The following is a 24,767-nucleotide window of genomic DNA, read 5'->3' on the forward strand; positions in this document are numbered from 1 at the left end:
AGCTGGAAGCAAGACAGTAGGTGCACGGTTCTGACTGCTTTTTAAAGTATAAGAGACCATGCCCCAGTGGGTTGATATCTTAAAGACTATTGGCTGAAGGAGCAGAATGTGCTCCCACAGCACCTCCCCTTTTTGTTTAAATAAGAGAGTTCCAAACCCAATACAAATCTATATACACTAGGAACAGATATCAAGTATAATTAGAATTACATCTAGCATAAACAATATTAAGCAAGGAACATATGCTCAATGTTTTAATAAACAGCCTATCCTATGTAGGCTAAGTATTGTATAGGAAATGGCTTGGCTAGATAATAAGAGTACAGTAACTATGACTATCTAATCTTCAACCCCATCGAAGGCCTGAGAAACGAGATGATATTACTTGAGCCCTCAGGAAGTACAATGAAGTAGCTTCCAAAGCAAGCAACATATTACAGAGACAATGAGCTACCTGAGCAAAGTCTCATTTTGCAACGTTGAAGCAACCAACTTCGGTTAGGCCTTGTGTAACTGACAGACCATTTTCAGATGCAGAAGATTTTTCAAACCTGTTTTACCCTGTCTTGGCAAGATTTGACAGTTCTGCTTATCTGTTTACAGATACTATGCAACTTGTCAGTGGTTGAGGCATTGTCAGTTTCTTACCCAAAGGCCAGCTTTGCCAAGAAGAAAACAAGTTCAATTGGTGTGTCTTCAGTGCTCAACATTCTCTAGGGAATCAGTTGGTGCTGTCAGAAGCAGTCATGTCTCATGTCAACAGAACCTTAAATTATTTAACTGCCATGTTCTACAGATCCTTGAAGTGATTAAAGAGTACCTATCTAGACAGAATACAATCTTTATGTTTCTAAAAAATCTAATTAATCTGAGTGTATGTGTAATAAACATGAACAACTATTGACCTATTCTAATTAATACCTTTATAATTTAAAGGGTAAAACTTCATGTAAGCATATTTAAAAAATCTGTAAACAAATGTACAACAAATTAAGACAATGACCTAAAATGCAAACAATCTATAAGTATCTTGATCAGAGGTAGGAGTAATATATAAAGCAATATGAAAATTTACCCTAAAAGTTGTATCAATATACAAAATGTCCTAAACCGAGGTAGAAACTGGCATGTATGCAATATGGCAAAATAACTTTGTATTTATGTACAAATAACGTAAACAAAAGTAACAAATATAATTTGAACTTCTATCAATGTACAAAAACTATACTAATGTAAATTATTCATAAATAATGGATCACAAGTATTCACTCTATTATCCAATATTACTATCTCCCCTTTTTGTGAACCAACATAGTTTTCTCCCCAACCCTCTACCTAGTACAAGTAATAATCACCAATCCCTAAACAGTGTTTCCAAGCCTATGAACAAACTTTTTTGGGTTAGAGAGTGTCATCTTCTAGAATTGATTCCTGCTGTCATGGAGGTGATATTCTCTTAATGGGATCCTGAAAAACTTAAGTGGTTGTTAAGTTCCAAAATTACTGTCTAGTATAGTTGGAAACAATTTCTGAGCAGTCAATAGGTTTCTTTTTAAAAGTTCTAGTTTGGAATTGTGGGCAGACTATGAGAAGCTGCACCATTTCAGCAGCTGGTACACAAAACGGTGTTCTATTAGTGCTGTCTACATCATGATGTCATCTCAATTAGTTGGAGTGGTTGCTGTGGGGCCCCATCTTCTTCCTGGAAACTTCAAAGATTACTGCAGAAAAGGATCTGTAGGAAAATCTATTGTTCGTCATGGAAAACGTAGACATTATTCATATAAATATACATACAACAAAGAATATGATATAGACAAAATAGGCATGAAGAAAGTAAAAATTTTCCTAAAGTCTTTCTTCTATCCCATACCAGATAGCTCCTGATATGAGACAGAAACTCTGAATGTTCCTTTTAACAAGCTTGGATTTAGAGAAGTGCAGAGAAATTGTCCAATTTGAAAACCAGCTAAATATATTAATATATATGAATATGTGTGTGTGCATGGGTGTGTATATAAATGTAAGTGTAACCCATACCTGGATTCATAAACCATATTCTGTTTTCTAGATGCTCCTTAGTGGATAGTTATTGTTTTCTTCTGTCAGCATTCAAACAGCCAGGGTCTCTTGAATTTTTGATGATGTGTAATTTTCCTGCAAAGATAAGAGCAGAACCCTGCCCCAACCCTATATGGCTTTCCTTACCTCCTGTATAGTTGTCACCATTGTGGATGAGCTGTCATTTCTCTCTTTCAATAGGTTTCTCCTTTTCAAAATGAATCTTTATTAATTTTGATGGTATCCATAATTTTTCTTCTCCTGTGAAAACAAAAGCAAAACCCTTTTCCCAAGATAGCACATCTTTTGATTTTCATCGTGAGGTCAACATATCATTGAAATATACTTGGTGATTCAATTCAGAAGTTCTTTCCACTATCCAACGCCTCTAAGCTGCTGTTGTTCCTTTCTCATTAGCGTTAAGAAAATTCAAGGTTAATAAAGTATTATGCAATCTATTTCTGGGGGCATTTTCCATCCCTTTCTGTTGGTTTAAAATATCCTTTAGAGTTTAATTTGACCTTTCTATAACTGCCTGACCTGTAGGATTATTTCTTATACCTGTAATGTGCTTTATATTATAATAAGCAAAAACCATTTCATTTTGTTAGATACATATGCTGGACCATTGTCTATCTTTATTTGTGCAGGAATGCCCATGATGGCCATAACTTTTAATAAATGCGTTATTACTGAATAAGCCTTTTCTGAGCTCAAGGTAGTTGCCCATTGAAAACCTGAGTATGCTTATGAGTATATATTTTAATTAACCAGTTCCAAAAAGTGGAACACATACATCTGCCAAATTTTATTCCTTTGAATACCCTTGGTTACTCCCTACAGGCAATGGTGTTTGATTATAGAAAGAGAAAGTAGGACACCTCTTTAGAATCTCCTTAGCTTGATGCCACATGATAGGAAACTCTTTCTTTAAACCTCTGCTATTGACATGATGCTTTTTATGAAATTCAGAGGCCTGCAACACACTTCCAATCAGTAATTGATCAGTTTTTGTGTTACCTTGTCCTAGAGGACCTGGCAGACCCATATGGGATCAGGTGTGTATTATGTATATACAGGACAAAGCCTATTCCTGATTATGTCTTGCACCTGGATGAATAATGAAGTCAAGTGTGTATCATCTGGTATAAATTCAGCAGTTTCAATATGTAAGACAACTCTGTGCATATTGTGAATCAGTAACTATATTGAGAGTTTCTTTAAAATCTCTTAGTACCATAAAAATAGCATATAATTCTACCTTTTGGACAGAATTATATGGGCTTTGTTTCACCTTACTTATTTCTTCTGATGTTTATCTCACCTTCCCTGTTTTATTTGCATCAGTAAAGAATATATGGGCTCCAATTACTGGTGCATCACATAAAATTTGGGGAAGAATCCAGGAAGTTCTTTTTATGATGTTAAGTCTATCGCTTTTGGGATAATTGCTATTAATTTCCCCCCAAAATTAACACGAGTCTTTTCCTAGAGTTCATTGTTTTTCCATAACTTCTTATTTCATTGACAGTAAAACATACTATGATCTCTGCTAGGTCTATACCTGCTAATTAACAAAGTCTCAATTTACCTTTTATAATTAATTCAGAGAGTTTTTTCCACACAAGTTTTTAATTTTTTACTTGATTCATGTGGTAAAAAGACCCATTCTAAGATAATATCACCCCTCTTCATTAAAATTCCTGTAGGAGAAATTCTGGAGGGCAATATGACTAGAATACAATTAAGATTTGGATTCACCCTATCCACATGTGCCTCCTGTAATTTCCCCTCAACAATCATCAATTTCTTTTCTGCTTCAGCAGTTAATTCTAATGCTATAATCAAGGTGACCAAGACAGAAGCAAATGGATCTTTGTGAGTTCATTGCTACACTGGGCTACACAAGATAATGCAGAAACAAATACAGGTGTTGGTCCCTCATACCTTTAATCCCATTACTAGAGGGAAGATAAAGTGAAAGGAGAGAGGATTAGTCTGTTTAGTTTGCGGTTGCCCCACCTTGGTAGAGATAATACTTCTCTAGGGACGTGGCTCCTTTGCTTTTCTAGTTTTTGGGTTAAATCCCAATTTCTGTCTCTGAGATTTTGTTATTTGTGCTATAGGTGTCAGTGGCTCATGCCTTTAATCCCAGCAGTCAGGAGGCAGAGGCAGGTGAATTTGCATTCAGGGCCAGCCTGTATGGCTAGGGTCCCCAGCACATACATAGTCTCTTCACTACTGGCTCTAACTCCAGTTTTCATGGGAGAAACAATATTCTCCTTTACTTCTGTAGGTACTAGGCATGCACACTGTGTATATACATACATGCAGGCAAAACACTTATGCACATAAAATTAAGATAAATAAACTTAAGACTTTTTAGTTAGTTGAAAAATGAACAGTTTGGTTTTTAATGACAGAAGACAGGAGAGGTGTAGGGGATGGGGGCTGGGGGAAAGCGAGCCAGGGAGAGTGTTAGATAATTTTCTAATCTGAGCTCTCTGCCGATGTAAAAATTCCAATCACGCCAAATCACAACAAGCTGAATTAAAAAAAAAAATCTAGGTTTAATGGGACTTCTGGGCTCTTGAGTGTCCCGAGGGGAACCAGGAAGCTGCAAATGTAACCATAAGCGGGGGAGGGGGCTGAGGAGAGGAAAGAGACCACAAGAGAACATTCCAGGAAAGCAGTTTAAATAGACTGGGGGGTGGTCAACCTTTTGGTGGGCTGTCTTGACCCTCCTCTGGGGAGGGTCAAGGCTTGGTGGGCACAGGGATGGGGCCTCTAAAGATGAAGACCAGAGACTGGCACTTACATTCCAGACTGTTTGTATATGGGGTAACAGGAGGCTGAGGTAATATTTTTACCAACATTTAGGCTCTCTGAGGAAAAGGGGGCATGGACTCAAGTCTGACTACTTCTTGGGGTCATGGGATGTCGTGGGGAAGGGGAGAGCTGGGTGTTGGTGGTCCACGCTCAGTGAGAGGTGTGGCTGGAAAGGCATCCCATGTACTGTCATCCCGGAGATGCCAGGCATCTGTTCCTTGGGGAAAGTCAGGTGTCTAGGAAAAAAAATAGTGTTATCACCAAAGATTCGTGTGCAAAGAAGATGAGGTAGATCCTTCATTGTGGCATCCTGGAAAACCAAAGGGTGGAAGGCCCTGTCTGTTGGACAGACCAAGTGTCCTGAGTAGGTACCCACTTGAGCCTGGAGAGATGGTACCAGCATGGGTGTCCCAAGAGCTTGGTAGCTGAGGGGATGGTGAGGATTACCATGTGAGGCCTGTCCATTGACACTCAAGAGACCTAGGAGTTAGCTGTTTGAGGAGTACTCTGTCCCCTGGGGAGAGTGGGGCAGGTTTAGGGGCATTAGGTCCCCTGGTGTATGGGTGGGTAGACAACTGTCAAGAGTGTGAACGGAGAAGGGACCTTAAAAGGGAGAGGTAGGGTAGGTACCCTGCCAGTGGAGGAGTGATGCTGTAAAACAATCCCACCGCAGTTCAGAATTATTGATAATAAAGGGGCTATTTATTTAAGGGGAAAACCTAAAGATCACCGCCCTAAACAATAGTCTCTGAGTGACCAGAAACAGTGTCTAGCAGCCAGAACAGGAAGTGAAAGCAAGAGAGTAGACACACAGTTCCCACTACTTTTTAAACTATCAGAGACCACGCCCAAGTGGGCTGATATCTTAAAGGCTATTGGCTGAAGGAGCAGAATGTGCTCCCACAGCAGAGGAGTTTGGACTGGGATGTGATGGTTAAGGAGAAAGGACCGTCCATAAAGCAGCTCAAAAAGGCTAAGGCCTGTAGGGGAACGTGGGGTGGCCTGAGGTGAGTAAGGGCAATGGGAGAAGGGAGGGCCAAGATAACCTGAGTTCAATGGAGAGCTTGGTTAGCTATTGTTTGATGAGAGTCCATTGGCCCTTTACACATTTCCCAAGGATTGTGGATGGTAGGGTATGTGGAATTTCCAGGAGATGTTGAGAGCTTCTGACACAAGCTCTATAACCCTGGAAGTGAAGACTCGCTCACTGTCCATCTGGATGGTTCGTGGGACATGGAAACAAGGAATGATGTGGTCCAGGAGTACCTGAGCCACCACACCTGCCATTTCCCTGGAGGCTGAAAATCCTTCCATCCATCCTATAAACATGTCTGCAAGTGTTAAGAGATAACGGAGGTTTTCTTTATGAGTAGGCATATGAGTGAAATCAACCTGCCAATCTTCGCCTGGTTGGTGTCCACGAAGCTGGTGTAGAGACTGACGTATATGGAGAGCCCCTTGTGGGTTGGCCTGGGCACATGTCTCGCAGGAGGAGTGAATCTGTAAAATAGAATCTCGGAGATGAGTGGGGGTAAAAGGGCCTACAAGAAGTGGAACAAAGCTTTGGAGCCCATGTGTAAGGTCTGGTGGATGTCTGAAATGATTGACAATTCCTGGTCTTGAAGAAGGATGAGATGGTTATTTAAATAGAACCATCCATCCTTTGTTTATGTGGCCCTGAAGTGGCTAAGGATATCTCGACCCAGTAAAGGTGCTGGGCAAACAGGTGTCACTTAGAAAGTATGAGAGAAAAATTGTCCAGCAATATGCGGGGCAGTGGCAAAGTTTAAGTGGGGAGGAATGGGTTCCGTCTGAATAACTGAAGTTGGTGAGAGGAACGTAAGGTTCAAGTGAGGTGTTAGAGGAGAATAGGTATCTCCCATGCCCAAAATAAAAGCAATGGACTTACCTGCTACCTGCAGCTTTACCCTAGGCTCGGATCAGGTTACAGGATATACCAAGTCTGGGCAGCGTCAATCCTCTGCAAGGCTGAGAAGTTTGAAGGCTGGCACAGTTTCACTTGTTGATGTTGGTGAGGTCGGACATCCATGGTGTGGCATAGAGGACAAGCCCACACGTGGGCATTGTGATTTCCAGTGTCCAGGTTGCTGGCAGATAGAGCATAACCTCGGAGTAGGTGTAGTGCAATATCGTGCCACATGACCATTTAGGCCACACTTGAAACAGCTTGCTTGTGAGGTTGACTTAGGCTGGGCTCCACCAGGGTAGAGCCTTGTGGTTGGCTTCTCTTGTCCCCCTTCCTGTGACCTTAGGGCAGCTGCTAAGGCAGATTAGCTGCCTGTTGTTACCTTGTCTGTGGGGAAGACTCAGCTGTTTCTTCTTGGGCATTATAAACTTTAAAGAAAGACCATTTCACCAATTCCTGTGTAAGGGTTTGGGGATCCTCCTCAAACTTTCTTAACTTTTTCCTAATATCTGGTGCTGACTGAGAAATAAAATGGGTAGCCAAGACCGTGGCTCCCACTGGGGAGGCTGGATCTAGTCTGGTATATTGGACCATGATCTCTTGTAACCAATTTACAAAAATGACTGGGTTTTCATAAACAGAAGGATTAGTAGAAAAGGACCTAGCCTCTATTCTATCTGAGAGAGATCCTGGAAGAAAAAAGGGAACATGAACTTTCATAATGTCTCGAGTCCTGCTACTCCCAGAGAGGACAGAGAAGGGCAGAGCTATGGTAGGATCTAGTATGGGAGGAGACTGGGGAGGATTTGAAGGAGCTAGCCCAGTGCCCAGGGGTGTCCAAGGGTGGGAAGATGGGGTAAAAGGGGGAGGGGGAAAGGAAGGTGGGTAAGGTGGAAGTTGACCTTGAACCTCCAGATTGGCAAGGGAGGGGATTGACAGGAAAGGAGAGAAATGTGAAGAATGTTGCTCCACAGGAGGGGGTTGGGTAGTGTGGGTTTGAGGGAGTGGATGAGAGGCCAGTGCCTCTGGTGCATGTTTCAGTTGGAATTGTCGGGGCCCCAATTCCCAGATGATCTGGAATTTTGAGGCATTGCGGCTTTAGCTACCAAGACTGGTGCTGTGAGACACTGGCTACTAAGGGAAGGGACAGAGCACAGAACTCCCAAACCATGGACAGATGTAAGCTCTGCCCATTTGTCCTAATGGCGACAAAAATTTTTTAGGTCCTGGAGGACAGTAAGCTCAAGACTTCCTTCTGGTGGCCAATGCATCCCATTTTCAAGATAGTATTGAGGCCAAATCTTAGTACATAGGGAAATTAGCAGTTCAGGACAGACTGTATCAGACAGTTCCAATTTATAAAGATTTTGTAAGAGGCATCCCAGGAGTGACAGCAGATCTGGCTTTAAACTGCAAGTGCCCATTTTAAAGTCTATGCCCAATCATGTGGCCTAAGCCTATTACAGTGTGACTGCAAAAATAGCTCTTAGGCCTAACCAGGCCATGGAAATTGAATGCTAGGCATCCCTAAAACAAATAACATCCATCTCAGCTGGACCCGGTCTTAACAGTCTAGCTGCTGAGGTTGGAACTCTTGGTGCAGGTCTGCGGCTTCCACAAGAGTCCAATAATCGACAAAAGTAAGTATGAATAGGTCCCCCCAAAACCCTATAGCATAGACAAGCAAAAGGGACTCACCAAGATGCAGCCGTTGTAGCCCAGGAGCCGGTTTTAGCATGGCGTGGAGAACTCAGATGTGGACTAGGGAGCTTTTGATGTGTGACCTATGGCCACATGGAAAGGCCACCCTACCCGATGGGACCTCCAAGAAGTTAGAAATTCTCCTAACGCAAACTCTCTGCCAACACAAAAATCCCAATCAATCCAAATTACAATGAGCCAAATTAAAAAAATATCCAGGTGTAGTAGGATTCCTGTGCTCTTGCGAGGCCCAGAGGGGGAACCAGGAATCCGTGAACGTGACCACCTGGAGAAGAGGAAAGAGGCCACAAGGAAATGTTCCATGGAAACAGTTTAAATACACTGGTCAAGATTTAAGTGGGCTGTCTTGACCCTCCTCTGAGAAGGGGTCAAGACTTGGTGGGCACAGGGATGGGGCCTCCAAAGATGGAGGCCAGAGACCGGGGCTTTCAGAGAAGAAGAAAGAAGCAGTTTTCTCCTGGGGACAAAAAAGTAAGAGAAATGGTTGAGAAGTGAAGTATTGCGCTACTATAAGGTGACAGTAGCTGATAATGTCGTAGTTGAGATAAAATAAAAAAACAAAAAAAAAAAAACAGGTCAGGCAAGCAGGGGATCTAAGAAGTACAAAGACAGAGGAAGAAACTGGTAGACCAAACAGAACAAAGGATGGCTCAGAGACAGGGAGAAAAAAACCACCAGAAGACAGGTAGGGAAAGTAAGAGATCTAGGGGGTTAGTTAGCACACTCCTTGAAATGCCACTTAGCCTCTCCACTCCCTACCTGTAGTAGAGTAAACTTTGACACTTGGGTCTTCTGTTATCAGACAACTGCCTGTAAAGATAATTAGTTCAAGGTCCAGGGAAATTGCTCTACGTATAGGAAGCAGGAACTCACAGTATCTCTTTGCTCGTGAGAGACAGTGAGGTAGGACTGACTGTTTTCTTCTCTTTACAATATTCCCTATTTAAACTTTCCTCTTTTCTGTTGTTCATTTACTTAGCCCCCTATTCATTTTTCCTTCTCTAGTCTTCCAGTTGAGAGGCTCAATAGCCTCTGCTTCCTGTTTCATTTTCTCTTCCCAGTACTGGCACCTGCCTCAGACTTCTGGGCTTTCACATATCAAATTAGCCTTGCTGCTCCATCATGGCAAGCCTAACGCAGGTCAGCAAACTACGGGAGGATGTGATCTGCCCCATCTGCATGGATATTCTACAGAATCCTGTCACCATTGACTGTGGGCACAACTTCTGCCTGCAATGCATCAATGAGGTTGTGGAAACTAATGAAAACCCCCAATGTCCCCTCTGCAAACACCCTGTGGATAAGAATGCATTCAGGCCCAATAAGCTGTTGGCTAGTATTGCAGAGAAAATCCAGGCTACGGATCCTGCTGAAGAACAAACAGAAGAAGAGCCAAGATGTCAGAAGCACGAGAAAAAGTACCATTACTTCTGTGAGAAGGATGGAGAGTTTCTCTGCGTGGTGTGTCGTGACTCCCAGGACCACAAAACCCACGAAGTTACCTCGATAGATGACACTGCCCAGAACTACAAGGTAGGCACCTGCTTCCTTCTCTGTTCCCAGCTCAGCAGAATAGAACTCCCTGGAGACCCGGGAGCTGCTGTCTTTTCCATCTGGTTGGCACCGACTGCTGCACTCTTAACACTTGAGTTAGCAGTTTGCCGCTGGGGCCAGTGAGCTCCAAGGGCCAGGTTCTGGGAAATACCAATCTGTAAACAAGGCAAGAAGAACAATCAGAATAGTACTTTGGGGGAAGGGGAGATAATTTATAGACTAAAAGCACTTGCCACCAAGTCTGAGGACTTGACTTTGACACTCGATCACATAATACAAGGAGAAAATAGGTTTGATCCTTGAGAAAGAAAAGGGGCTGCTAATAATGACATCAATACCCTGGGATATCTTCCCTGCCTCCCTAGAATCAGAACCTGACTGAAGCATCCTCTCCCCACAGGTGCAGATTGAGACAGAGATCCAGATCTTGGGACGAAAGGACAAGGAAATAATTAAAGAGAAGAAGGAAGGTGAAGGAGCAATCCAGGTGTTCAGGGTAAGAAATATTCACTCCAAATACTTCTGAAAAGTTGAGCATCTCTGTTGAGGAAATGTCTGAGCACTCCTTATACACCAGGCTGGGACAAAGTCCTGCTGACAAGATGGCGAGGGGCAGAGCATGGTGTCTGAGCCATGCTCCTGAGCTGGACTGACCTACCAGCCTGGGTGCTGCTCCAGTGAACCAGGAGGGCTTCTGCTCCTCCATCCACAGCAGGCTTTGTAAGGAGCACACACACACACACACACACACACACACACACACACACACACACATACACACACACTGGCTCACACAAGCCCTTTTTCACTAGAGACTGATCACACAGTAAGAAAAGACAAGAGACTATGACACCACCAAATGTCTCCACCTGATTTTGATTTTGTTTACTCTTTTAAAGGTTGTTTGCATTACCTTTATCTATGTGTATGTGTCCATGTGAGTGAAAGTCATGTGTGTACAAATCCTAGCAGAACCCAGAAGAACTGGAAATACAGATATTCATGAGCTGCTCTTCATAGGTGCTGGGAACTGAATTCAGGTCCTCTGGAAGAGCAGTAAGCATTCTTAACCCTTGCATCATCTCTCCAGATCCATCCCTGGGAAATTCAGTGTGATGGCAGTCAAACTGAGGAGAGTTCTCTCTCTCTCTCTCTCTCCCTCTCTCTCTCTGTCTCTGTCTCTCTCTCTCCCTTTCATTCATTTATGTTCTTCCCCACTGACTTTTAAGAATGTTTTATTGACTTGTTTTTAGATTTAATTTTATGTGAATGAATGCCTTGCCTCCATGTATGTATGTATGTACACCAGGTGCATGTCTGGTACTCATGGAGATCAGAAGAGGGCACTGGATCCCTGGAACTGGAGTCAGGATGGTTGTGAGCAACCATGTGTGTTCTGGGATTTGAATTTGAGTCCTTTGCAAGAGCAACAAAGTCCCTTACTGAGCCATATCTCCAGCTCCTAGACACAGTATCTTATGTAGCACAAACTAGAAATTGTTATACAGAAAAGGATAGTCTTAATCTTCTGGCCCTTTTGTCTTCCCCCAGTACTGGAATTGCAGGGCTATAACAGCATTCCCTGACTATGCAGTGCTGAGAATGGAATCCAGGACTACACACATGCTAAGCACGCACTCTCTCAACTGAATTACAACCTCATTCCAGGTTTTCTATGGCGGTGACATTTGTTTGTTGAGAGAGTGGTTCAAGTAGTCCAGGCTGGCCTTGAATGAAGCCTGGCATTGGATTCTTAAATCTCATGTCTGCACTCCCAGTGCTAAGATTTCTTAGTTGTGCATCTGGCTGATGTCCTTGAAGGTTAAAAAAAAAGAAGAAGAAAAAAAAGAAAAAAAAGAAAGAAAAAGAAAAAGGAAAAGAAAAAAAAAAGTCATTGAGCCTAAATTGTGGAACACAAGAAGTGCTTTGGTGTCCTTTCCCCTTACCCCTTCCTACAGGTAAACTCCAGCAAGCTGTTCTATACCAGTCTCAGAATAATCCTTTCATACTCCTAAAGAGTGAATTTTGTCAGATGGTGCATGCCCTTGATTCCAGCACTTAGGAGGCAGAGACAGATTGATCTCTATGAATACAAGACTAACCTGTTGCTCTAAATGAATTCCTGGCTAAGCAGAATTATATAGGGAGACTTTGCCTGTAATTAGTTAATTGATTGATTGGTTGATGGTTGATTGATTTAAAAAGTGAATGATGGGCTTAAAGGAAGCTTGGAGGATTCTCTCCATTCCTTCTTCATCTCTGCATCCCTTCCCTTATCCTCAGGCCCAGGTACATCTAGAGAAACTAAAGGTCCTTGAGGAATTTAAGAATGTGCGCCAGAGACTGGAAGAGGAAGAGAGATTCCTCCTGTCCAGGCTGAGCTGGCTGGAGCAGGAGGGAGTCAAGCAGATAGAAGAGTATGTCACTGACACAGAGGGACAGCTGACCACCCTCAGAGAGCTCACAAGGGCCCTGAAAAATAGGCTACAAGTGCCATCCATGGAGCTACTGGAGGTCAGTGCATTGGGAACTCTCTCTCTCTCTCTCTCTCTCTCTCTCTCTCTCTCTCTCTCTCTCTCTAAGATACTTAAAAATCTGTTTTATACCATGGTAGTATCTGACTACTCCATGTCCTTTGTAACCTAAAATGAAATTTGGAGAAACTCCTATCACTCACTGAAAGGAAATGAAAGATACTTTTCTTTCTCTGGGGATTTGCCTGAGGATCCTGTCAGGTTTTAAAGCAATGCCTGTTGCTCCCCAAAAGGCTCCATTTGTAATGTTTCTGACATAATATACCGTTCCTCTCTAATGCCATTCCAATCCAAGGCCCAGCGCTCACCATGCCCTTTCTCCTAATAACCCTCTTATATGAGGTGTGGTTTCTTTATTACTTTTTATTGCCTTCCTGAACTAGTCCACCAACTGCCGCCCTGCTTCCCCTAACAGAGTAGCTCTCCACCTGTGAGTCTTGATCCCTCTGGGGGATCCGCCGACCCTTTCACAGGGGCCACCGAAGACCACCAGAAAATATCAGATACTTACATTCCAATTCATAAGAGTAGCAAATTTACCATTATGATGTAGCAACTGAAACAACTTTATGGTTGGAGGTCACCACAATGTGAGGAGCTGTGTTAACGGTCAGCAGCATTAGGAAGGTTGAGAACCACTGACCTAGCCAAAGCTTCTCCCATAACTCAGGACACTGAGGCAGGAGGATTGTTGCTAGTCCAAGGCTAACAGGAACAAAGATCAAGACACTATCTCAAACAGCTGGGTGTGGTGTCTCACCTCTGTAATTCTAGCACTCCTTAGGTAGGAGGCTTCCCTGGACTAATAGAGTACAAGGCCAGCCTGGACACACACACACACACACACACACACACACACACACACGAAAGGAAAGAAGGGAGAAAAAGAAAAAGAGAGCCACAAAACATCTAGAGCTTTTTGATCTTGTTCTTTGCAGCTGGATCTCATGCAGCCCAGGCAGCCTGGCAGTGTTAGGACAAAGGTCATGTGACCAAGGGTAACACTGAATTACTGATATCCCCATCCCCTTTCATGTGCCACTACATCCAGCTCACAGTGTAGAATTGTAATGTGGGCACATATGTTACATAACAGCATCTCTCAGACTCATTGTACAAAGGCTCCTGCCACCAATCCCAAGACCCACATGGTGGAAGTACAGGGCCAATTCCCACAGGTTTCCCTCTGACCTCCTTCTGAAACTCCAGATCCAGCAGATCTGATCACTCTGACCTGCATTCTCATTTACATGCCCACACACAGACACACATATATACACAATTTAAAAATAATAATAGTAGGGCTGGAGAGATGACTCATTGGTTAAGAGTACTGTCTTAGATTTAAAATAATAAATCATTTTAAAAATTAACTGGTGAGGGGACTGATGTGTTCGTGCATTCCTGTCCTCTCAGCGCTCAAGAGTCAGACACAGAAGAATTGGTAGTTCAGGACTGTTCTTGGCTACAAGGAGAATTCGGGCTAGCCTGAGATACAGTAAACTTTCTCAGATAAAAACAAACAAACAAACAAACAAAACCAATAGGGAGGAATAATAGCACACCCAAGTGCCAGGACTAACACACCTGGTTTCATTTTGTTTTTTCATTAAAGAACGATGGACCTAACACTGCCAATCTGGGTTCTCTAGTTCTTTATCGGAGGCAACACCCATCTCCCAAATGTCACTCTTTCTTCTCTCCTCACTCTGTTTCTCCTGAGGTTTAAACACTATCCCAATTAAGTCAGTAGTTTTGGAAGGAGCAGTCCAGAATGAATTGGGTGGAAAGAAAAAGAGCAGGCAGAGACAGACAGACAGACAGGGACAGCAGAGACAGAAAGACAGAGAGAGGAAAGTAAGAGTGGAAAACTGGGATGTTCTCGCTCTGCCTCCAGCTGAGTTGAACCCCTTTTTGGTACCTGTGACTCAGGCAAGCTCTGACATTGTTTTCTCTTTCTCTTCCAGGGCATCAATGACGTCTTGGGCAGGTATGATGGGCATCCCAAGTGCACTGTGCTTTCTGGTTCACTCATACATACAACATTAAACATTTATCCGAATATGTTCACATCCTTCAATAACTCGGCTATAAACTCTTTAGGCTGCAGGTGGGGAAGACCAAGCTGGCCACAGTAGCATGTGGTCTGCTGGGCACAGCTCTTTTCACCAACACCCAGCTTTAGGGCAGCTGCACTCCCCTCGCATATTCCTTTTGGTCAAGTGGGTAAACCCTGGGTTTCCTACTCCCCTACTCCCTGTCCCTTCTCTCTTTTCTGATTGATCTCCCATCTTTATTTCCATATTTTCTTGGGTCTGATCTCATTCAGTCCTGCATTCCTGTCCTGTCCTCTTTGCTGTGGGACAGTGGTCTTATATCCTGCAAAGTTTTATCAGTTGTACTAGTTTAATAAAATGCTGATTAGCCAGTAGCCAGTCATGATGTATAGTTGGGGCAGCCAGGCAGGAAGTATAGGCAGGGCAACAAGAACAGAATTCTGGAAGATGAATGGTGCACTCTGTAGTCATCACCCAGACGCAGAGGAAGAAGATGAGAATGCCTCGCTGATGAAAGATACCACGCCATGTGGCTAACACAGACAAGAATTATGGGTCAATGTAAGTTATAAGAGTTAAGAAAAAGCCTGAGATATTAGTCCAACAGGTTTATGGTTAATATAGACCTCTGTGTGTTTCATTGGTACTAAAAGGCTGCAGAACCAGGCAAAACAGAAACCTCTGTCAACAGCCCCTGACAATCAGCTCCCTGGCTCTAGACTGCATTTAAAACCCTGCCTCCACCCATAGAACCATCTCCCAGGTCCTTCCTGCCCACACTCTACTGTAGAACTTAACATTCAGATCAACATATCTTAACAGGAGTACAGAATTTCAGTTTCACAACCCAACTCCAGTTCCTATGAACCTGGAGAAAAAAATCAGTGAAGCAAAAGCAAGACACGACTCCATCATAGAAACCCTGAAACAATTTACAGGTAAGATGTGCCTGCCACTTCCTGTGCTTACCTGCCTCAGAATTCTTTCCATCACCCCAGATACTCCCTGATGTCTCTGGTGCAGCCCCAGAGTCTTTCAGAACCCAGACTGAATGCTGAGTACCGTCAAAGAACCATTATGCAGAAATTCCTCATGCTGTGCTGTATCAGGTTTAGTGCTGAGGACTTTGTGCTTGCTTGACAAGCACTCTGCAATCTGAGCTACATCCCCAGAGTCAAAGCACCTCTTAGCTCAAAAAGTTTCCTTGTTTACTATGTGGTGAACATGGGACTAGAAGTATGTTCCCAATTTGGTTGTTGCTTATCACATGTACCCCTGGGCACCAAAACACAGCAATCACACATAGTGTAAATAAAGAACACACATTCGCTCTGAAAGACTTTAGGTTGAAATAGAGCATAAAATATAGCAATGAAAACAAAAGAGAACAGAAATATTGTCCAGGGAAGTCTCTTATGGAAGACCACAGTGATCTTCTGAGTAGCTGGGTCTCCAAAACCCAGCACTGTGCCCAGGTAACACTCAACCTTTAATGTACATGCGAAATGGCAGTATGTTTTAACACTCTGAGCTAAACAAAACTTATTATTTAATTCATGGTATTCATTTATTTTTTTAAAAGGTTTTATTTTTTTATGTGTATGGTTTTTTTGTGTGCATGTACTGTGTATATGCCTGGTGTCCATGGAGGTCAGAAGACGGTGCCAGATGCCCTGGACTGGAGTTTCAGTGGATGCTGAGAACTGGACTGGGTTCCCTGGTGCTTTTAACAACTGAGGCCTCTTTCCAGCTCTGTTTTTCTTTCCTTTCATTGTCTAAAAGTTGTAATTCTCCTGTGTCTGTTCCCTGAGTGTCAGCATGCCCTGGTCCTTTAGGTTTTCAGAATAGCATCTAGAAAATTCCAAGTTCAGTGACTTATGCTTGTGGCTCCTAATACTTCTGTTCTGGACTGAACTTTACTGGAGAGCCACTTCAGGGAGATCCTAGGGCAGCTCTCCCTGTTTGCTATTTTTTTTGGTCCACTGAGAGAAATCCCAGTACCACCTCTTCCCACATCAGCAACCAGTGCCTCTCTGTGTGTTCCTTGTTGTTGCTTAACCTCTGTGGACTCCACATCTCCTTCCCTCTGTCCTCACAGACAAACTGAAGACTGAAGGGAAGGAAGATAAAAGCACATTCCTGAACAGCCTGGATAAAAAGAACCAGGAGAACTGTAAGTGTGTGCATACACTGCTGTTTGGGGAAAATAAAGAATACAAAATCTCTCTTCAATGGGATATTGAGGATGGAAGGTCCAGTGTGTGTGTGAACACTTATAGAATTGTTTTATTATTTTACATTTAGGGAATATTAGTGACCCCCCCACTAATTAAAAATGTTCATAATTAATGGAAATTTATTGATTTATTTCTGCATTGCACAAGGTTCAGGTGGAGGTAGCTCAGTCTGTAGCTGGAGCTGACCTAACAGGCCTGGTTAGCCCAGCAAAGCTGAGAAGTTGAGACCCACAGAGACAATACCTGTAATGATGGCATCTGATTGGTTCAGCTTTAAGGGTAGTCAGGATAAAAGCCAGGATCAGCTGCTCATCCCCAAAGTGACTTTTAATTTACTACCACTTGTTATTAACCTAAAATTTGTTTTCTCTCTTAAATCTTAGGGCACCTGTTACAGAGGAATAACTCAGATTTGCCTACCTCAGGTAGGATTCCCTCTTGGCACACGGGTCTTTCTGTTGGGAAGCAAATGACCTCTAGGTGTGCAGGTCAAAGTGTTCTGTTCATTCACGGCTCTGATGCAGCAGAAACCTAGCCCCCAAATGGGACCCCTAATGTGCAGGTGTACCCTGCTGCTTGGTCTTTGTCTCTCCTGCTGCCTCTGGAGCTCAGCAGGACCTAATGCTCAGCCCTATTTCATCCCTTTCCACTTTGAGGCCTCCTTTGTGGAACAACAGCCCCTTCAGCACTGCTCTGCAACAAAACTGGGCCCCTTACTTCTTGTTCCTGGAGAAGGAGTTGGCTGTGAGCAGGGCTCTGTGCACACTGAGGGCTGCAGAGTTATGGGCTGCACATCCCTGCATGTTCCCCTTTCCTTCTCACTCTCCCACCAACTTTGGTTTTTCCATTTAAAAATACTTCTTTCCTTGGTTATTGTTGCGTGTTCATACTTGTGCACAACGGAAGTGAGAGGACTATTTTGTGAAGACGGTTCTCTCCTTGCCTGAGTTTTTCATGTGAGTTTTGGGCTTAGGCAGCAAGCATCTGTCTCTGTACCTGCCAAGCCATCTCACCTGTCTTTTATTAATTCATTTTTTCTCTTCCTCTAACTGGTGTGTTTGAGTGTGCACACATGTGTATGTGTATGCATGTGTGTGTGGTGTGTGTGCGTGTATGTTTGTGGTGTGTGTGTGGTGTGCATGTGTGTACATGTGTGTGTGATGTGTGTGTATGTGTGTATGTGCGTGTTTGTGTTGAGTGTGGTATATAGTGTGTATGTGGCTTGGTGTCTGTGTGGTGTGTTTATGCGTGTGTGTGCATATGTGTGTGGTGTGTGTATGTTTGTGTATGTGTTTGCATGTGTACTCATGGAGGCTAGACTTAGGAGTCTTCTTTCACACTCTTTAGTTTCATGGAGAAGATCTCTCACTGAACCTCAAGCTCACTAGATAGTGTGGGCTGCCTTACTACTGAGGCCCATGCCCATCCAGTCATCCTTGCTACTCAGCACCAGGGTTACAGGTGTGCCCAGTTTTTATCCTTAGATGCTGGGGATCACGACTCATGTCCTCATGCCTGCACAGCCAAGGCACCTCCCAGGTCCTTTGTTTGTTTGCTTTTGAGACAGAATCTCATGTAGCCCAGACTGCCTTTGAACTCATGGTAGTTCTCCTGTCTCAGCTTCCCAAATGCTGGAATTAGAAGTGTATGAATAACCCTGCCTAGCAATGAGCACCTCCAACAAAACAGAAGACAAGCCCCCATGGTGGTTATTCTCACCCAGTGCTGCTCTTCTCCAATTGCTTTGACTCTGATGCCCCCTGGTAAACCTTAGAAGTTCCTACCACTGTCTTCCTCTATGGCTTTCGTCCCAATCCTCCTGCCCCCAGTAATACAACTTAGCCAAGTCTGGGGGTCAGAAATGGGTAAGATCTGCTTGGGTCATGCCCCTAGCTTACCCCAGTGACCCTGACCACTTGCTCTAATACACACTTCCACACCCACCATCTCCACAACCCCACACACAGCAGAGGTGAACTATCATTGTAGCAAAGACTGAGATGAAATACCAAATGAGGGGCTAAAATGTTCCCACTGTCTAAACCTTAGCAGAGCCGGGACCACTGATGCTCTAGCCTTTGAATAGGACAGATAAAGACCCTACAGCTTTGATAAACTGCCATTCAAAGTCTGAGCCCATAATACGAGGGTGGGGGCAGATTAAGGGTCTCTGAATATCCACTTTTCCCAGTCCCCCTGTGTTTGAGGGACTACATTCTCTAATGTGCACTCACATATGCACACATGTGCCTATGTGTGGGAGTCAAAGGATGACTTGGGAAAGTCAGTCTCCCACTATGTGGGTTTCTGGGTTGAAATCAGGTATATGGATTGAAATCAGGTGTCAGGCTTGGGGGCAGAGGCCTTATCAGCTGAGTACTCAGTTTTAGAAAGTCAGGCTAGTGGTGACCCCAGGTTTAGAAAATAAGGCTGAACTTGACCTCTCATAGCAGCCCCAACTGTTTGCCAAATGAAAACCAGGAAATGTGGAAATGGAGAAGACATATTTTCTTTGTTAGAAGATCCAAATTGTCCAGCGTGTTACGACCTTGGTTCAAGGCCTTTTTCTGAAATTATTCTAATACCACGTGGATTGGGGTAGCTTTCCGCACATGCAAAGAATAGAACCTCATAAAATTGGGAGATAAGTTTGAGGCCTGGGGTTGAAGAGTGGGGACGGAGCATGGGCGTGGTATTCCACATCTATAATTCCAGCACAAGGGAGGTGAAGTTTGAAAGATGAGAAGTTCAAGATTATGTAACATGAGGGCCTGCTTGTTTGAGTTTCTCTCCTGCTCAGTTCTCACAGCTGGTAAATCTCAAAGAATCACAAATAATTTTATTATATTACATTACATTAGCTATAAACTGATTGACCCATTAGGTCAGACTTCTTATTAACTCTTTTAACTTATATCAACCAATTATTCTTGTATATGTTAGTCACATGGCTCAGTACCTTTTTCAGCATGGCAGGTCTCATATTCCGTCTCCTGTCTCTGGGCAGGATTGCAGAAATCTTCTTCCCAGAATATTCCTGTTCTCATTGCCCCACCTCTACTTCCTATCTGGTTGTTCCGACTATACTTCCTGCCTGGCTACTGGCCAATCAGTGTTTATTTAAAACATAATTAACAGAATACAGAATTGTCCTGCACCATTTCCCACTCCCCATTTTTTTTAAGAAAACAAGAACATTCATAGTCCAATTTTGGGGAATGTGGGCATAGTTTTCCAGGCTACTTCCTATTGATTGGGGGGTGCTGATAATCTTATGGGGACTTACAGAAAATTTTCAATTATGATCAAGTCCTTACTGGAGTATCCTGTGAGTCCTAATTATCTCAGGCAGCAATCTTGAATCTGTTCTGGATGTAGAACTCAGACATCCAGGTCGCTGTTCCTACCAAAGATTTCTCAGGTGGTCTTCCTTGATCAAACCTGATTTTTCTTAACTCACAATGAATCCACAGCCTATCATTTTCCTGTGAAAACAAAAGCAAACCGTCTTCTCCAAAGTAACATACCTATTGACTTCAATTTTGAAGTCAAGGTATTTTCAAAATACCGATCTTATAATAATTTAGCAGCATTTATAAACAAGTATCTTTTAGCAGCTGTTTGTTGCTCCTTCTTCAGCATTCAAATAATTCAAAGAAAGCATAATAACATACAGTATAAATATTCTCTGTGTACTTTTCATCTTTACGTGGCTTTATTTTAACCTCTATTTCTTTATTTTTTCTTTTACTTTTTGAGACAAAGTTTCTGTGTATCTTTGTCTTGGAACTCCCTCTGTAGACCAGGCTGTCCTTGAACTCACAGAGATTTGCCTGTCTCTGCCTCCCCAGTACTGGGATTAAGGGTGTGCACTACCACACCTTGAATTCACAGAGGTCTGTCTGCCACTGCCTCCCAAGGTTTGAGATTAAAGGTGTGTGTCACCATGCTTTGAACTCACAGAAGTCAGTCTACCTCTGTCTCTCAAGTGTTGGGATTAAAGGTGTGTAGCACCACACCCAACTACTCTCTTTCTTTCTTTTTTTATTTTAAGGACTTTAACTTTTTTCCAAGCCTGTATATATTTTTAACACACTATAAATCATTTAGAGATTTTCTTCAACTTTGAATCTTTCTTTTACTGTACATCTCTCTTTTTCTGACCACATGAGTCTTTAATTTGCTAAGCAATATGGTTAAGGTTAAAGCCATTGCTTTGGCTGCTAAGCAATATGGCTAGAATTAAAGCCGTGGCTTTGACAGCTGGATCCAGCCCATTCTTTAGCTTTCTGAAAATCCAGCCTCATGGCAGAGGTACCTCCAAGTGTCAAGTTTATTGCCACAACTCTATGGGGTTTCCAGGTCCTTGCCAGCAAGCAAGCTGCAACAGTGTGTCCACAAACAACACTCAAATGCTATGTAGTTCGACCCCCTGCCTAAAAAAGTCAGAGTTTGCCCTGTCAGGATGGCCCAGAAAGCAGGCATTTTAAAATGGTGCAGCTTTTTATCTGCTATCACTGAAAACCAAAAAGCATGCTGTCAGCTTTTCATCAACACTATTTAAGTGTTTCTTGACAGGACCTATTAAAAGAGCTGCGAGGTTTTACAGCTAAAGCTGAGTCAGGAAGCTTCTCTTAAATGAGAGCACTTGCCTGTAGCAAGCAGAGCAGATCCAAGAAATTGCTGCTACCAAGAAGCCATGCTCTACTCTATTCTTTTCTGTCTAGAATTACTTCCCAAGTTCTCCCAGGTTTTATGTGGATGCAGTTGTCCATGTGAGCATCATTTGTAACAGTAAGGCCTGCTTGTTGGAGTTTCTGTCCTGCCCAGTTCTCATGGCCGGTAAATTCCAAAGAATCACACACAAGTTATATTAGTTATAAACTGATTGGCCCATTAGCTCAGGCTTCTTAATAACTCTTTTAACTTATATTAACTCATTATTCTTGTATATGTTATCCAGATAACTTGGTACCTTTTTCAGTGGGGCAAGTCACATCTTCCTTCTCCTGGGTCTGGGCAGGACTGCAGAAAGAGCTTCCTTCTTCCCAGAATACTCCTTTTCTCATTGTCTCGCCTCTACTTCCTGTCTGGTTGTACAGCCTATATTTCCTGCCTGGCTACTGGCCAATCAGTGTTTATTTAAAACATAATTGAAGAATACAGTATTGTCCCACACCATTTATCTTCCCTCTGCACCCACAGAACAGAAGCTCACAAAATTAGGGGATAAGTTTGAAACCTGGGGATGGAGAGTGGGAAGAGGTACTGGAGAGAGGGGTGAAGGGAGCATGGACATGGTATTCCACATCTATAATTCCAGCACTATGGAGGTGAAGTTTGAAAGATGAAAGGTTCAATATTGTCCTTAGCTACAGAGAAAATTTCAGCCCTGCTTGGAAACCAAAGGAAATAGGCAGGAGTCTTCTATGAGGACATGGACTGAATTTTGAAGGAGAAATTCTCCCTCTAGCTACATCATGAGAAGCTCAAAAGCAGGGTGCTGGAGGACTTGACCTGAAGCTATCTACCTTCACTCTTCTTTATCTTTCCACAGTACCTGTGACCCTGAACTCAGACTTAGCTGACCCAAACCTCACCTTTTCTGAGGATAAAAAGAAAGCAAGCTTGTATGTCGTCGAAGCGCCAAATACGCAGGCAAAACCTCGAGAATTCTATCCTTGCCACTGTGTGAGGGGGTCCCCAGGCCTCTCCTCAGGCCGTGGGTTGTGGGAGGTGAAAATACAGGGACCCACTGACGGTGTTTGCATAGTGGGTGTGGTCACCGAGTTGCCTCAGGGGTCCCAGATTCAGAACTCTGAGCCATGCTGCTTGTGGGCATTGCGGATCTCATCCTCTGGATGTCAGCCAATCACCAATTGCAGTATCCAGGAGAATCTTCTAAACTGTCTTAGAAAAGTGGGTATCTACGTGGATTATGACCGTGGAGATGTGGTCTTCTATGATGCCATCACTAACAAACACATCTACACCTTTCAAACTTCTTTTGACAGACAGATCTTCCCCTATTTTGGGCTCCTAAAGCCCCGCAGCTCTATCACCCTGAGCCTCTAGGGCTGCTCCCCTGTGTGTCCCTCAGTCTCTTCCCCACTTATCCCTCATGATTGAATGAGATGCAAGTGACAGGAATGAACTTTGGCCCTACTTGGGCATCCTATACACACCTCACACACCCTAGACACACTGCACACACTACACACCCCACACACTCTACACCCCTACACAGACTACACACCCCATACAATCTACACACCATACATACCCTACACACCCTACACACTCTATTCACACCACAAATCCTACACACCCTACATACCTCACATCCCTATACACCATACATACCTCATATACCCTACACACCCAACACACACTATACACTCTACACAACCCACACACCTTACACACATTACAAATACTACACACACCACATACCCTATACACCATACACATACTTCTTTCCGTGAGGAAAGAAGACAGTGGACTCTCCAAATACTAACCACAAGGCTTTTCATCACTGCCCTTCATATAAGGACGGGATTAAAAGTGGCCACACTTCATCAACAGCCCATTGGAAAATATCTGGCCACTTCCTGCTTGAGACATGTACTCACTCATAAGTGGTTTTTAAACATAAAGCAAAGAAAACCAGCCTACAAACCATAATCCCAGAGAACCTAGACAACAATGAGGACACTAAGAGAGACATACATGGATCTAATCTACATGGGAAGTAGAAAATGGAAAGATCTTCTGAGTAAATTGGGAGCATGGGGACCTTGGAAAAGGTTGAAGGGGAGAGAATAGGGAGGGAAGGGAGAGAGAAAATTGTAAAGCTCAATAAAAATCAATAAAAAAGAATTTTTGTTTCCTTAGGATGGTCAAGATGGGGTAAAGGACACAGAGAGAGAACAAGGAAAGAAATATCTTGATTGAGGGACCCATTGTGGGGCTATCAAGAAACCTAGTACTAGAGAAATTATCATAAATCCACAAGGTTGATCTCCACTAAGCAATAGTGGAGAGGGTGCCTGATGTGGCTTAACCCTGAAGTCAGATTGATGACTGTCTTAAATGTCACCATAGATCCTTCATCCAACAACAGATGGAAGCATATGCAGTGAACCACAGTGGAACATTGGGCTGAGCTCTCAAAGTCCAGTCAAAGAGAGAGAAGAGTGAGAATATGATCAAAGAGGTCAAGACCATGATGGGGATAACCCCTGAAACAGTTTACCTGAGCTAATGGAAGCCTTCCAATCTGATTTGACAGTGAGGGAACCAGTATAGAATCAAACTAGACCCTCTGAATGTGGGTGACAGTTGTATGAGTGGGGCAGACTGTGGGGTCATTGGCAGTGGTACCAGGATTTTTCTGTACTGCTTTTTCTGGCTTTTTGGAACTCATTCTTTCTGGTGGGATACCTTTCTCAGCCTAGATATTATAGGCAGGGTCATGGATCTGCCTCAAAGCAATGTGCTAGACTTTGTTCACTCCTGGTGGAAAGATTTAATTCCTCTGGGGAGTGGAAGGGGGATTGTGGAGGAAAGGTCGAGGAAGCAAAAGGAAGGAAGGTAGTGGGAATAGAATTTGGCATGTAAAATAAAAAAGACAGGTTTTTTAAAAATAAATAATAAAAACAACAACAAAAAGAATTTCTGTTTCCTGATTCCTTTTCTGATACAGGGAAATTGTGTGGCTAGGGGATTTGCTTCTCCTGAGGACCTCATCACACTCCTTCCTGCTGCAGTGAAGTAGAATTCTAAGGTAGACCCAGGTTCAGAATTCACTCTCATTCTTGAAGTTGACCCCACACAGGGCCATGAA

The 24,767-nt window shown here is 43.2% G+C and overlaps 1 protein-coding gene and 1 long non-coding RNA gene across 3 annotated transcripts; one reads left to right on the plus strand and one right to left on the minus strand.

Moving 5' to 3' along the window:
- Positions 1 to 1,084: 1,084 nt before the first annotated feature.
- Positions 1,085 to 9,609, minus strand: LOC146890921 (uncharacterized). Of its 2 annotated transcripts, none has more exons than XR_014998423.2 (3): positions 8,516 to 9,609; positions 6,800 to 6,998; positions 1,085 to 6,390 (listed from the first exon to the last, which is right to left on the minus strand). It is a non-coding gene; the product is annotated as an uncharacterized LOC146890921 (long non-coding RNA). The 2 variants fall into 2 exon arrangements; XR_015735543.1 differs by having other exon boundaries at positions 1,085 to 5,126; positions 6,283 to 6,998.
- A 52-nt stretch (positions 9,610 to 9,661) lies between these two features.
- On the plus strand, positions 9,662 to 24,595 carry LOC148119269 (E3 ubiquitin-protein ligase TRIM31-like). The gene is made up of 8 exons (XM_087898671.1): positions 9,662 to 10,072; positions 10,494 to 10,589; positions 12,377 to 12,607; positions 14,595 to 14,617; positions 15,507 to 15,622; positions 16,783 to 16,857; positions 17,305 to 17,346; positions 22,479 to 24,595. The coding sequence occupies exons 1-8, from the start codon at positions 9,662 to 9,664 to the stop codon at positions 22,994 to 22,996; spliced, it is 1,512 nt and encodes a 503-aa protein (XP_087754797.1). The 3' UTR covers positions 22,997 to 24,595.
- Positions 24,596 to 24,767: the final 172 nt, after the last annotated feature.

The sequence above is a fragment of the Myodes glareolus genome, chromosome 18, assembly GCF_982192425.1.
Source record: "Myodes glareolus chromosome 18, mMyoGla1.1, whole genome shotgun sequence".
In the NCBI taxonomy this organism is placed as follows: Eukaryota; Metazoa; Chordata; class Mammalia; order Rodentia; family Cricetidae; genus Myodes; species Myodes glareolus.